Source organism: Mustela nigripes, unplaced genomic scaffold (genome assembly GCF_022355385.1).
Source record: "Mustela nigripes isolate SB6536 unplaced genomic scaffold, MUSNIG.SB6536 HiC_scaffold_218, whole genome shotgun sequence".
NCBI classification, from domain to species: Eukaryota; Metazoa; Chordata; class Mammalia; order Carnivora; family Mustelidae; genus Mustela; species Mustela nigripes.
This window is the reverse complement of record NW_026739627.1, coordinates 369,745-384,432: the sequence shown is the minus strand read 5'-3', so window position 1 is coordinate 384,432 and position 14,688 is coordinate 369,745. Positions and strand designations below refer to the sequence as shown.

The window sequence follows — 14,688 nt, the reverse complement described above, 5'->3', positions numbered from 1 at the left end:
AAGTCATTTAAGGCACTGTGTATCATGCATGTCTGCCCTGCGCTTTGTAATTGGCAAAGTTCCTTCATTTAGTCATCACCAATGATCCCGCAACAGCCCAGAGAGACCGAGCATGGACTTTGATTTTCAAGCTATAGATCTTTATTTTGCCTAAGCCAGTGAGAAGTAGAGCCGTTCCCAACATCCATGCATTCCAAAGTTAGGGCTTGTAGCTCCCCAAAGTGGAGCCTTTGGAAGGCGACTCCTTATATCACTGTGCAGAAATAGAATCTGGATGTGGCAGGTGTTTCACGCCTTTGGTGCTGCGCCTCACATGAGAACCAGTGGCCAGATGGTCACATAAGATAAGAGACAATGGATTGAAATCTGATCTAACCCTACATGATACAAATACATGATGGGGAAAAATACTCGGAAAGTAAAGACTCCCTAGAAATGGTTACAGGAGGGCTCACTTTGATGGTCCTAGGATTATGACAAGCAAACTGATAATGTCCTAACTCATTTGACTGATGGAAACAAAATGAGAAGTCAGTTTTTCAATTAAAAGAGAGTTTTACCATGAGCCCACCATGGACACCACTGCCTCTGAGATTGGGGGCATATTCTGCCAAGTCCACGGAGCACAGCCACTCCATCACCCGGTGATTGGTCCACTGCTGAACTTCGGACGGGGTGACGCTGTTCTGTGAGAACAAACAACCACCAGGAGCTTCAGTCATGAGAGACTGTGGGCTCTGAGAAACACACAGAGGGTTTTGGAGGGGAGGGGGCTAGGAGGTTGGGTGAGCCTGGTGGTGGGTATTAAGGAGGGCACGTATTGCATGGAACACTGGGTGTGGTGCATAAACAATGAAATCTGGAACATTTTCTTTTTTATGAAAAAAGTAAAACAAAATAAAAGGAGCGTTAGTCCATTGACTGTGGGATCCCAAACACTCAAACGGCACCTTCTACAAAGTCTGCCTTCTAGAGCACAATTCCCTCGACATCCCACTAAGTATTTACAGAAAAGGTGAAAAGGGGTCTGCTAATCTCAGGTTTGTTTTGAGGCATCCGTGCCAGTGTTCCAAGCTTTTTTCACAAACTCATGAAGCAGTGCTTTAGGAAAACAAGTCTCTAGAGTGATATTTAACTCTGTGGCTTAAGGAGGCAGGAAAATAAGAGACACCCGAGAAAAGGAGGGAGGGAAATTAAAACACAATCTTTGTGGTTACACAGGTAGAGCCATCACAATGGGGGGGATATAGGAAAATAAAGCCCGAGAAGGTAATGAGGCTGGACTTGAGGATCTGAGGATGGCAGAAGCCTTCCCTGCCGCCCATGAAGACTCGTGTGTCTGTTTTGCCCGCACAGCTGTCCCGTGCATGGAGAGCGCATGCAGCAGGAATCTGAACCTCAGGTGCTACCTCGTCAGACGGCCGCCTCCGCAGACAGTTCGGTTCAAAGTTATTGATCCTCAGGACCTGGATAGCCCTTTTGATACTGAGATGATGTAGCGCACTCACGACCTTCAAAGACAGTAAGTCATCCTGAAAAAAAAAAAAGAACAACAACAACAAAAAGAGGAGTTCACTGAGCTGGCCTAGAGCAGGAGGACCTTCTCAGGGAAACCCCTCTACCAACAGGCCTCGAGCGCTTGTATTTTCAAACCCTTTATTTGGTAACAGAACACTTTTTTTCCTGTTCCCAACAAAATCCTCTCCAGGACCCCAAATTAAAAACAACAACCAAAAAATTAGTGTTGTATCAACAGAAGCCAAGTTTCACCTGTTTCTCTTCCAGACACTTTGAAACAGGATCGTGAGACCCCACAGCTCTGTAGAGCACAGTTGGAAAGGAATTGGCTGGGTTACACTTTGATTCGGTGTGATAAAGCAAAGAGCTAAGAGCACATGATGTTCAGTGAGGACAGCAGAACTAGGTTTGCTGAACTAAGGCACATCACCATTTGGGAGAAAATCAGAAAAGTATCTCTGTTATAGTATTCCCCAAGCCTCAAGGAATCTCTAGTTCTTGATTATTATGCTCTATCCAGCAGAGTCTGTGAATAATTTTGGGAAAATTATGTTGATCGATGAGAAGGTTTTGGTGAGAGTTAAAGAGAAAAGAGACATGAAGAAGTTATTAGTAGCAACATGTATCACCATCAGTTCCTTCCAGGTGTAACTTTCCTGTCTGTGGTTATTGGGAACATTTCAAACATACCAAACACACCAAAACAAATTATTTCAGAAGGTGATGTGGAGGGCAGTGTCAAGATAAGCACCAGTCTATTTCCAAACACACCCAGAAAATAAAACAAGAAAAATATCCATTTTAGACACACCTTACTGATAAACACATTTGTTGTTGGTGGTGGGGGGGTGATAATCTATTATAGAAATAGTTTTTAAATAAAAATATTGGACAATCAGCTTAAATTCTTAAAGCTACTCAGCAAAATTATTTCCTGAATTTTTTTTGGATCAATTTCTTTAAGGCACTTCCTTATGGTAAGTTAGAAGGCATTCAACACATTTTAATCTAAGATTGAGACACCCATTCAAAACATTTCCACGTGGGTCAGTTTCAACTAATTCAAGTTTTTCAGATTTAAAAAAATCTAAATACGTGATTACAATGTAAATACAATGCAAATTATTTTAGCTTGAGAGATTTTTTTTAGAGGGCTGTTTTAAATCAAAACAGATACTATTTTTAGATTTTTTAACAAATCTTTTGTTTTTTTAAAGATTTTTATTTATTTATTTGACAGAGCAAGATCACAAGTAGGCAGAGAGGCAGGCAGAGAGAGAGAGGAGGAAGCAGGCTCCCTGCTAAGCAGAGCCCGACGCCGGACTCAATCCCAGGACCCTGCTAAGCAGAGCCCGACGCCGGACTCAATCCCAGGACCCTGAGATCATGACCTGAGCCGAAGGCAGGGGCTTAGCCCACTGAGCCACCCAGGTGCCACCGCCTTCTTCTTCTTCTTTTTTTTTTTTTTAAGATTTTATTTATTTATTTGACAGAGAGAGAGAGATCATAAGTGGGAGAGAGGCAGGCATAGAGAGAGAGGGAGAAGCAGGCTCCCTGCTAAACAGAGAGCCTGATGCAGGGCTCGATCCCAGGACCCTGAGATCATGACCTGAGCCGAAGGCAGGGGCTTAACCCACTGAGCCACCCAGGTGCCCCTAAAAAAATCTTTTAGGTAATTTTAATTTACCAAAGAGTTGCCAAAGAGAGATAATAGTTCCATATATCCTTCACTCAGCTTTCCCTAATGGTTAACACCTTCTATAACCATAATGTAGTCATCAAAACTGAGGAATTAACATAAACAAAAAAATGGTAATTAAAACTACAGACTTTACTCAGATTTCACCAGTTTTTCCACTAGGTCCTTTCTCTATTCCAGGATCCAGCCCAGGATACCATGTTCAAATAGGTATTTTTGTGACTCAGAACTTTTGAGGTCTAATTGTCTAAGATGATTTACTCTTTTATAGTCACAAAATTTATGTGCACTTTTCTTGTGGTTTTAAGCCTGAATCTACTCACGTTCGTGCAGAAGCATACCTACCTAGACAAGCAGGCAAGTATTTACTGAATTTGTTGCAGGCTGAGCTATTAAGAGGAGGAATCTGGAAACATCTTAGGTTCAAACACCCTGTGACTTCTGACTGCTTTCTGGCTGTGGAAACTTGGTTGAGCTACCCCATTTCTCAAGTTTCTCATTCCCTCACCTAAACACTGGGGGATAACAAGAATGTCACCTCAAGGCTTGCTGAAACTGGAGTATTCATAGGAGTACGGAGCTTGGAAGAGTGTCTGGCACACAGTATACATGCAATGTGCCACGCGCTCGTGTTATTACAAGCAGGTGCCCACCAAGGTACGGACTTTGGTTCAATGACAGAGAAGAAAATGAATCCCATGAAAGGAACCCCACAATTCTGACATTGAAAAATAAGCTGTTTGAAATTTTCAACAGCTTTTTTTTAAAAAAAAGATTTATTTGTTTGACAGACAGAGATCACAAGTAGGCAGGGAGGCAGGCAGAGAGAGAGAGGAGGAAGCAGGCTCCCTGCTGAGCAGAGAGCCCGATGCGGGGCTCCATCCCAGGACCCTGAGATCATGGTCTGAGCTGAAGGCGGAGGCTTAACGCACTGAGCCACCCAGATGCCCCAAATTTTCAACAAACTTAAAGAAGATACTTCTCGGGGTTGGTTCCAGAGCGTAGCTCACAAAAGGCCTTTTAAAGAAAAGAATCTAAAGCAGCAGTGCACTAACAGGACTGCGGAATCTAGAACAAGCTCTCCTGGAAACCGTCTCTTCCACTGTTGTAAAGTCCGTCTACCTCTTAGATGGAAGGATAAAAATACGGAACAGTAATGCAGGAATCAGAGAGTCCACCTCAGCCTACTTCTTGCCTCTGCGATTACTCCCCTCGTGGAACGGGGCTAACGAGAGAAAGGAGGCAGGTTTTGGGTGACATTCTCCAAAGCAGAAGGGAGGAGAGGAGACGGGTCTCTAGAGGTCAGGTCAACAGGGTGGTCTCTTCTGAGCAGTCACTGCATATAGGAATGTGTAACTCAGAAACCCCCAGGGCTTCGACACTCTACACTCTATTTCTTAAACATCGTTAGGAGAGGGGCGCCTTGGTGGCTCAGTCAGTTAAGTGGCTGCCTTCGGCTCAGGTCATGATCCCAGAGTCCCGGGACCAAACCTCACATCAGGCTCCCTTCTTAGTGAAAGTCTCCTCCTCTCTCTGACCCTCTCCGGGCTCGTGCTCTATCTCACTCTCTCTCTCAAATAAATGAATAAAATCTAAAATAAAATAAAACAAAGCATCTTCATAACATATAATTCGCATATAAAATTATGCGAAAATTTACCCCTTCAAAGCGTGCACTTCAGTGTCTACATTGTCGAATATACATAAAACCATCTTCCTGGAGAGCTGAGTTTAGATTAGCCTTCATACAGCTTAAATCCAAGTTTTAAATTTCCCAACGGTACTGCAATCACCAAATCCTCTGACTTCAACTTAACAGAAACTCTTCTGGCTCTTCTCAAGTTAAGGCAACACCCTGAAACTCTGGTGGAATCATTGTGAAAACAATGTATTTTGCTCACTATTTCTGTGTCTTTCCAGAGAAAAGCAATTTGACACTCCCCTTCCCCAACTCCCAGGAGCCAATCACTTACAATAGTCATGTAATGGAGCATTCGACCATCTACCCGTCCTTCGTCAAACTGGGTCTTGTACTGGGGGAGACCAATGTCATCCAACCACCCTACAGGAGAGAAATCGGTGTTGTTAGTAAGCCACGCAACACCTGTACTTGTGATTCAAAAGAAAAAGCAGCTTCATTCATTTATTCATTCATTCAGTCAGTCACTCATTTACTCATTCATGAATGAGTGAATTTAAAATCTCTTACTAGTAACCCAGTTGAAATCCAGCTTTCCATGGTTGGTTTCTTCTTCAGACCCCACGGCTTGCAGTGCCAGCTGGAGCTTCTTTCGATGAAGTGAATGCTTAATCCCAAGTTCCTGAAATAATAAGCAGAAACACTGGTTTGACCATTCTGTCACTATGGGCTAGATGCCACTGGCAAAAGATGCCAGCTCCCCCCAAACGAAGCCAGTGTTAAAGACCCGACAATCCTGTTCAGTCAGCATGCCAAGTCAAGTTGGTGAAATGTTGCTGAACAAAAGGCCCCTAGAAAGCCAAGACCACAGCAACTAGTTTAGTGGGATGTTCCATTCCCTAGTAGGCTCCTTCCTCAGCAAGACTGGAATTCTATTCTTTCTGTACAAAAGGTTAAACAATTAGGAAATATGTTAAATAATTTGACGTAAGATGTAGGGCTCTTTCCTTTTCCTTTTTGCAAAGTAAAGTTGAATTGCATACATTACACTGAGAAGTTGGGCCAATGCTAAAGCCTCACAAAGATTCTGAGAAATACGAGCTTAAGGTTTATTATTATGTCTATACAATTATTTCTCATTAAAATATTATGCGAAATGATTCATAAGGAATCATTAAGATCAGGTCCTTCTTGTTAAATCCATGCGATTAAATTAAAAAAAAAAGTGTGAAGCAGAAAACACAGTTTTTCAAGAGTACTGACTGGCTCCCCCCACTCCCCTTTCTGGAGTATAAAACAATTCTACAATCATATTCTCTTTCTCAGTAGCCATTGTCTAAACAAAACAGAGAAGCAGTCACCTTCTCTAGATCTTGCTGAGAAGCCTGCAGAAGTGTTTGGCCAGATGCAATCCAGTGCTTGCCTGAATTCACGTAGGACCCCAAGCCCTGCTCCACAAGCCAATCGCAAACCTGCTCCTTGGTCCATTTGGCAAATGGCATATCCAAGTCACTATAAGAAAACGAACAACTGTGTGAAGAACAATTCCAAGCCAGCCCTGTGGCTTCTCAAGGTTCACCAACTTATACTGAATTAATGTAGAAATTCCCTAGTAATGCCCTATTTGACCGTGAAAAGCTTACTCTTCAGTCCATGTTTAGGGGAGGTGGTACTGGCATTGAAAGTTACCTCAAAAGGACCACAGCTTTCATTTCAAATGAAACCACAAAAGATTCAATATGATTGAGCAAGAAACATATTTGTGGAAGAAAAACAAGTTGAACCAACAAGTCAAGTCACTGTACTAGTTTCAGTCAACGTGGTTTGAAGACTGAATTTCTAAACAGAAAACACTAGGTTAGATGGAAAGAAATCAAGTCTAACTTGAACTGTAGCAGAATTATGGTTTCTCTCCAAATGGTTATCAGTGAGAAGAGCGCAACATGCCATCACTGAGTACAGGGAAACATAATCACAGTAATTTCTGGGTCAAATTTTCTACTTTGACATGTAAATCGTGTTCCTCTTTGGGGGAAAAAATGTAGATAAACAAAAATTTTCTTTATTTTTTTTAAAACAGCACAAGGAGATCCTCTACTGTGTATAAAGAGAACACATGGCAAATGAGACCTTCATATGTTTGGAGAAAGCCAGGGTTTCCTCCTTGATAAAACCTGTGCCCAGTCTTCTGCGAGGGTAGGAGAGACCATGTTCCAAAGACTAAGTGTAATGGTTTGTGCTAGATGTTTGCCAACCCCATCCTTCTCATGCTCAGTAGGTCAGTACAGTAATTTCAAAACAGCCCTCAATTGTGGTAAGGGTGTAGGAAAAGTTCCTAGAGTCTTAACAGATAAAGCATTACATAGTCCTGATAAATTCAGGATTATTTAATCCTGATTAAATTCCGTTAGAATTTGTGTCTTAATGAATTTATGTAGGTGCGTTCACAGAATCCATTAGTCATTAACGTTCACTGAACAGTTACTATTTACCAGATACTCAACGCATATTAACTCCTTTAATCTTCATAATTAGACTAATTCATACCAGGGGACACGGAGGCGTAGAGTATGGATGTAGTTGCTCAAAGGTCACCCAGGTTACAGGAAGCAGCCAAGCCAGCAATCAGATCCAAGCAGTCTGTCTCTAGAACCTACTCTTAACCGCTATGTTAGCCCATCTCTCTAGAGCTATGCTTTAGAGTACTTGGGGTAACTATTTTCTCAGTCAGATTGAAGTCAAAAGAATCATTCTTACACAGATGTTGCTGACACTTTAGCTTTGGTTCCTCCCCTGGCTCACGTAGCCCTCATCTTCTGCATGATTTTCACCAACCACTGCCAACCCGCACTGTGCTAAAGATGACGGACCCCTCTGCCAGGCAAAGGGGTAAGCAAGGGATTCTACTGCTCAGCCCAGGGACAATACTAACATTGCAAGTGCTCATAGCCTGGACATGTGGGTAGAGATGTCAAAGTCCATTCGTTCAGTTTTTCTCACCTGTTAGATTGTCCCAAATCTCGAGACCAACCCAGTCGTGGCCCTGCAGTTGCCCTTGTCCCTCCTCTTTTAAATTCAGGCTCAGACAGGTCATATGGGTTGAATGTAGTTGACTGACTTCTCCTAAGTCTGAATAGAAGAAACAACATCACATTGCCTTGTAGAGACCTGAGGAGACCTTAGGACTTTAAAGTTAATGAGAACATTGCTTATGTATGGTCAGAAAAGACGTCTGGATTTACACTTTAACTGAGACCCAGTGAGTCAGTGCATCCCAGATCACAATCTTCCTTCCATCAAAGGAACAGCCAAGCCTTACAACTGCATACTTGTTTCTAGGCAATCTTCCATTTATTCCTACATTTGAGCAACACACAACACAAAGCCCCCTCCGGTTGTCTGCTGTGTTACTTACTTTCCAAAGAGTTTCATGATACCTCTGGATTTCTTTTTGGAATCCGGCGATGGTGGAGATATCTGCGAATTTTTCGGCTGGGAAGATCTACCAGCCAGATCTAGGTGCTCAGCTGTCTCCTTCTCTGTTTCAGCTATTCCAAGAACAGAATACATACTTGGTGAGTTTTAAAGTACGGAATGAACATGACTAGATGCTACCCTTCTTAACTTTAGCAACTGTTCACAAATTCTTCTTCTGTTGGTCTGTAAAGAGCACCCTACAAATATTACAGATGGAACACAAATTTATGTTCTGCTTTACCGTCTGCTGTGTATCAGTGAATGATGTGTATAATATCGCATATGATATTGTGCCTAAATTCATTAACTCACAAATTACCACCTCTTTGAAGTTCAAAGGTGGGATAGGATTGCCACATTCTTTAAGTGATCTGAGATCACTTAAATTAATCTCGATTTTTCTGCAGCACTTGGTACTGCTGACATTCTTCCCACATTCTTCAAAATCATCATCTCCTTCATCTTGTTAGGACAATCTCCCAGATCTGTCATCTGATCGTTTCTTCTCTGCTATAGGACCTGTTTTCTCCTCTTCTTCCACTCCGAGATTCTGTTCTAGGCTCCTGCCAGCAGGATCTCTGAACAAGTTCACCCACTCCGTGCCTGGCACAAAATGATGGCTTCCCTCATTCATAAGCAGCCAGTATCACAATCTCTGGTCCTAATCTCTCTCCCCAGACTCAGGATCTGAACGTTTATGGATATTCCCAATGTGCTGTGCCAGGAACATCTTAGACTCAACAAATCCATCCAATTCTCAGAAGAATTCTCTTAGATTTTCTTATTCAATATTCCCTTGATACTAATTAATATTCTTCCTGTTACTCCCCATTCACACTCTTTGGCATTTTCTTTTCACTCCCTCCTCTCCTTTGGCATTTACATCAGATCCTAGTCACCAAGCCCTGGCAGTCTTTTTTCAAGAGAGTTATTCCTATTTATAACTTGCTATGTCCTACTGAGAAAAGACTGTACTGGATATGCACACATTTTTCTTTTGATATAAAATCAGTGTCTGTTGATTCTGCCTTGAAAGAGTAACATCCAAATTTCCTATGCCCAGTTCTCCCAGCATTCTCTATTTCTTAATTCTTTTACCTGCCCCTTAAGACATGATCCCCCACTAACAAACACAAGCAGTACTGTTTCCTCAGTGTGAGACGACACTTTTACGGGAAAGAAAAAGTTGTACAAAAATCACAGAAATGGTGTTTCAGCAAGATACAAAAGTTGCAGAGGTTGACTTTTCTACGAAGCACAGCTGTGATTATAGGTTATAATAAGCAGCACTGGGCTCTTAGCATTATCAATGTATTTCTTCTAAGAAAGATGCAAAAACATTTGAAAATGTTGTCTGGATTTTATTTATCCCATGTGTATTCTAGAAATGTAAGACTGCAAAGGGAGAAAAGTAACCTGTGCTGACCCACATGAGTTGGTGTATGGGTATCTCAGGGAAAATCCAAAGGAACCTTTCCATCCAAACCCCAAAGCCATCATGGGTACAGGTATACCAGAAAATGTTGCCTAACTCACCCTCATTCTAAAAGCATCCTGTTTTCATTTTTTTGTTTTGAGGATGTTTCCTCCCTCCCATGCCCCACACTTTTAAAAAGGAAAACGGAGTTTCCCCTCTCCTAAAATCACTCTGGGGGAGGCTCCTTAAATATCCCAGAAATCTTCCTCCAGTGTCACTAAATGCCACTTCCATCTTCAAAGCAATAAATGTCAGAAGAACATTCCCTTAAGAAAAGTCAGTCTAAAGCAATCATTTGCAATGTCTTCTACAGACTTCTCGATTTGGCTGAAAACATTGCTCTCTGGGGATAATGGAGACATGGAGAAGGAACTGTCAGGACCTGGGAGTTAGTGTGAGACAGGAGGCACTGGAAGGGTGAGAAAGCTGGAAGGTACGAGGCAGGAGAGTCCTGCCCTGGACTCTGAGGGTGCCGTGCGCTTTTGGGTCCTCCCAGAGCTCCTGGCAAGGTGTCATTAGCAGGGGTTAAAACAGCACGTAGGCTGGGAAGCAAAGGCTCTCCAGAGAGTTCACTTTAGCAGCAGTTGGAAGGAACTCTCTGGAGTCGAGGACAACATTTTCTGATCGCTGCCAGCTTGCTTTCTAGAGATCGCAGATGCCAAGAGCAAGGATTAGTCAGCCTGGAGGACAGCACTGGCGAAGGCTGGCATGCAGGGGTACGATACCTAGGGTGGGTGCACTGGCACTTCGTTTACGATCTTCAGATATCCCAACAACGCACACAATCACACGCAGCCCAATGGAGAGAACACAGGAGAATGACAAAATGAAACACAGCTCAAAGTCCTACTCACAAAATACACACAGGGGGAGGAAAGGCAAGCACTGCGCTGTGCTTCCAACATCGCAGACTCCATTAGCAGGAACAATATGGGGTTAATTGGTCCACTTTCGAAACAGATGAGAAGCTGTTTACAATGAAGTCAGAGAGTGTCAAGGGTTTTGGTCTTTCCTCTACACTTATACTCCAACAAGAAGAGCAGGGTGATGGCCTGCACAGAGCTATCTTTACCACCGAATTAAACCCAAGGGGGCAGTTTCTTGCAAACTTTTCCCCCAGCTCATTCACCTTCATTTCTGAGAACGAGAAACGCACAGATCAATGAACCAGGTAAGGGAGGGGATTGACCTTGTCCTCGTCCTGAGTGAATTAAAGCAAAAGCACGCTGGCCATACGTACCCAAGTTTGGTGCACTTGCTGTCCTCTTGTTACTTTTTATTTTTAAAAAGCCACGCCCAAAGAATGATCTGGCTTTCCGAGTGCCAAAGGGGCTGTCGTCCACGGATGCATCACGCCCCGGAGCTTTCGGAGGGAGGCCCCTGAATGGGCTGCTTTCTACAGGAGCTTTATCCTAAAAGACAAGTAATAATAAATGGAACACAGCGTGGCTGTGCACAATTAGGAGTACACGCTGGGCACAACACCTGATCTGTTACACATGTGATTTTATTTAAAAGAATCACAGAACTGGTAAGTTGATTATGAACACCAAGCACCATATTACAATTTAGAAAGTCAGTTCTGAAAGCTACTTAGGAAGCAAGAGCAGCAACAAAAACATGTTCATCACTGACCTATAACCGGCATGCTTCAGATGTGAAGTATTTAGGACATAGAAATTCTCAAGCTTTATTTTATTTGCCTCATTCCCCGAATGACGTGGAAATAAGGTACTGCATAACCAGAATACCAGCAGGCTTCCTATTTTTCGAATGGTTATGACATGGACTAGGCTACAATGCAGTTCACAGTCTTTGCACCGTAACTGCATCAGAAGCCCAGCGTAATATAATCACTGTGCAAAGTAGGCGTTATCTCCAAGCTTCTACACCAGCAGCAGAAAGAGATTCTACTCCAGTTATTTAAATATTCTACTCAAGGAATTACTAGTCAAATGAGGACACAACCAGTGACCGTTAAACATTTTGTTTTTGAGAGGGTGTTCTGAGACATATTCATTACCTTGCCTGCAAGTTACCCGACATGGATCACCAACTTTCAAACGCTATGACATGCTTGATACACTTAACACCAAAACTAAACTTGTTATAATTAAATTTTTCTTCATCGATTCAGAAGATTCTTTGGCTGTCTCTAATAGGTCAAGGTCTTTATCGCGAAACTTAACTGTAATTAAGTTATACTTCTAAGTACTGTTGATTTTTTAGCTTTCTCGTTATTTGAATTAGCAGTTCCAGTAACATGATCTATTATATTGTTTTAGTAGGATCCAAAGATGCTTTGATTTGCATGCCCTCATTCCTCTAACATCTCCTGCCCTCTGTTTTTGTTTTTGCAGAGGTAGAGAAAGGGGAGAGGGGACACAAGCATCGTAACTACAAGTTTATAGATGCCACAGTTTAGTGCAACTATTACCTATGTCTCACCACAGAAGTCAAAATCATTTAATCATTTATTGAATTGGCAAGACAAAAAAGGACAAAGGATGCCTGTAATTACAGCTGTGTGCACAGTCCGTGCCTTATCAGGGACACCTACATTACAACTCAAGGCATTCAGAGCCAGCAGTCAAGGGAGTGCATCTGGAAGTGGCCTACCAGAAGGTAGCCTTTACAGAGTTAATGATTGAAAATTGGAGGAAGAACGAGAGCCCTTGTTGATGAGGTCTTTAAAAAAAAAAGACAAAAAAACAGAACACCAAAATGTTTGCTGTATACACAGTGGTTATATTAAATAAACAGCTGTTCTCGGGCGGGTGACCTAAGGATGTTTTGTGAGGTCTTAGGAAGCCCAAATATGATAATTAAGAATATCACTAGCCTGATTGAGAGTTGGGGGTTTTGTCTGTTTTTTGTACCTCCCCAACAGTTTATTGAGGTGAAACATAAAAAGTAACTGAACAATTAGGGGACATTAAGTACACTCACGGTGTTATATAACTGCCACCTCCACCTAGCTCCCAAACATTTCCATCATTTTGAATTAAACCCCTCCCCCTGGAAGCAGTTTCTCTCCGTTCCTCCCTCTCCATCTCTGGCAACCGCCAAACTGTGTTCTGTCTCTATGGATTTATCTACTCTACATACTTCACATAAATGGAATCGTGGACTATCTGATCTTTCGTATCTGGCTTCTTTCATATAACATGTTTTGGAGGTTCTGAGTTTGGGTTTTTTGGAGACAGTTAAGCAATCCCATGTATCAGACATCACAAACATTTTTCCATTGTAATCTGGACATAAAAATTACCTCTGGAGGCTTCTGAACAGACTCCTTTTCCTGTTCAAAACAATAATATTTTAGATTGTTATAGGAATGGCTTCATATATTCACAAACTGTTACACACAATTCTAGAAATTAAAATAAACTTTTATCTACTTCTAAGCTATACAATCTCAGTTCCATTTATTTCCAATAATGGCTAATTAGTCTTCAGTTGTGATTATATACACTAGTTTCAACTGTTCATATTCACCCTTCTTAATATTTACCATTAACTGTGGTATCTAATAAATCTGCATTAGAGAAACCTCAAACTCTTCTTGAGAGTTTTCTTTGGAAAATGGGAAAATGTGAGGATCCCTAAATATTTGCGTCTCAGGGTAATAGACAGAGAAACAACACAGAACCAACCCCATCTGATGACTCTTTCTTCAGATTGCCCAGGCTGCTGGACTTTTGCAGACTTGAAGTTCTAAAAATAACAATAATAGTAATTAGGATTAATAATAAGTGGCTCTGGTGCCACTGTTTCTTAGGAGAATATCTTGGAAAGAAACTAAAACTGTGTGTGGGTTGAATCCTGGTCATAAAAGAAAATCCGGATTCAGGCAGTCACTTATGTGCTTTACTAAATTATAACATTGAGTTCTTTTAAAAGCAGAGGTGGTTAACTGTCCTGCCAATAACTCTAAATGTCCCACACGTGTTAGAATAGCTGGAAAAACACTTAGGACTCTCCTTGTGATGTCAACATTTGAAAATAAACCAGCATTTTTCCATGGACCAGTGGTGTATCCTTTTATGTATACATTTAGACCAGGAACTTTTTTATTTTTTATTTTTATTTAAATTTTAGTTAATATACCAGGGAACTTCTAAAACACTCACATACTATTTATATATAATCCTTGTAATTAAAATAAAGGACAGAAGTGTTACTTTTCAATTCACAAAGGAATCCATTTTCTGAATCTGGCCAAGTAGTTCATTTTACAGTTCTGATCGAGGCATACAAGAAAAATCCCTCTGGCTGCCCATAATAATTTGTTTGCTATCCTTGCAAAGGCGAAGTGACACTGTAAACATCCAGAGATTTTTTTCCCTTTCACATAACTAGCATTCAAGTGTACAGGGCTGTCTTTTCAAAAATGGAAGTCAGGAACAGGTGACCAGTTTAGAGAGAGAAAAAAGCTCTAAGAAGCAGAGTAACACACATACACAAACTTTTAAAAGGCAATTCTCATGTACTCATGTGTACATAAGTTACTAGACTTGTCCAGTATCAAATAAAGTAAAAGATATTGGTGAGAAAAGAGAAGATCTCATCTTTGAATACTGCTCTGGTAAGAGATTTTCCTAATTCAGACTTGAACTTGGATAAACATAGATAATGGACCGGTTTACTACATGGAGAATGCAAAAAACTACTGCAGCCTTTCCAGCCATTACATCATTCTCTGTGTCTCTTTTCTGCTAGGGTCAAAATGCAAGCCAGTGCAAACCTGAAATTCAAAGCACTGCACTTCACATGAAAACTGATGAAGGAAGGCTAAAGCCGTGCAAACACTTGGCACGAGATAATGGATAACAGTCCATGAGCAAGTATCTCTTTGTTAACTCACAACCTCCCCTT

At 41.6% G+C, this 14,688-nt stretch overlaps 1 protein-coding gene across 10 annotated transcripts in view; it reads right to left on the bottom strand.

Annotated features, from left to right (window-relative positions):
- PPFIBP1 (PPFIA binding protein 1) overlaps window positions 1-14,688 on the bottom strand; it is a 45,019-nt gene that overhangs the window by 4,781 nt on the left and 25,550 nt on the right. For 7 of the 10 annotated variants that reach the window (XM_059387181.1, XM_059387182.1, XM_059387183.1 and 4 more), the window contains 11 exons: window positions 13,467-13,527; window positions 13,082-13,111; window positions 11,051-11,222; window positions 10,536-10,568; window positions 8,272-8,404; window positions 7,857-7,985; window positions 6,218-6,368; window positions 5,427-5,538; window positions 5,191-5,279; window positions 1,410-1,532; window positions 561-686 (listed from right to left, as the gene is read on the bottom strand). In XM_059387181.1, the coding sequence (XP_059243164.1) occupies window positions 561-686; window positions 1,410-1,532; window positions 5,191-5,279; window positions 5,427-5,538; window positions 6,218-6,368; window positions 7,857-7,985; window positions 8,272-8,404; window positions 10,536-10,568; window positions 11,051-11,222; window positions 13,082-13,111; window positions 13,467-13,527 (1,159 nt within the window). The remainder of the gene's footprint in view (window positions 1-560; window positions 687-1,409; window positions 1,533-5,190; window positions 5,280-5,426; window positions 5,539-6,217; window positions 6,369-7,856; window positions 7,986-8,271; window positions 8,405-10,535; window positions 10,569-11,050; window positions 11,223-13,081; window positions 13,112-13,466; window positions 13,528-14,688) is intronic. The other 3 variants (XM_059387186.1, XM_059387187.1, XM_059387180.1) reach the window with 1 other exon arrangement.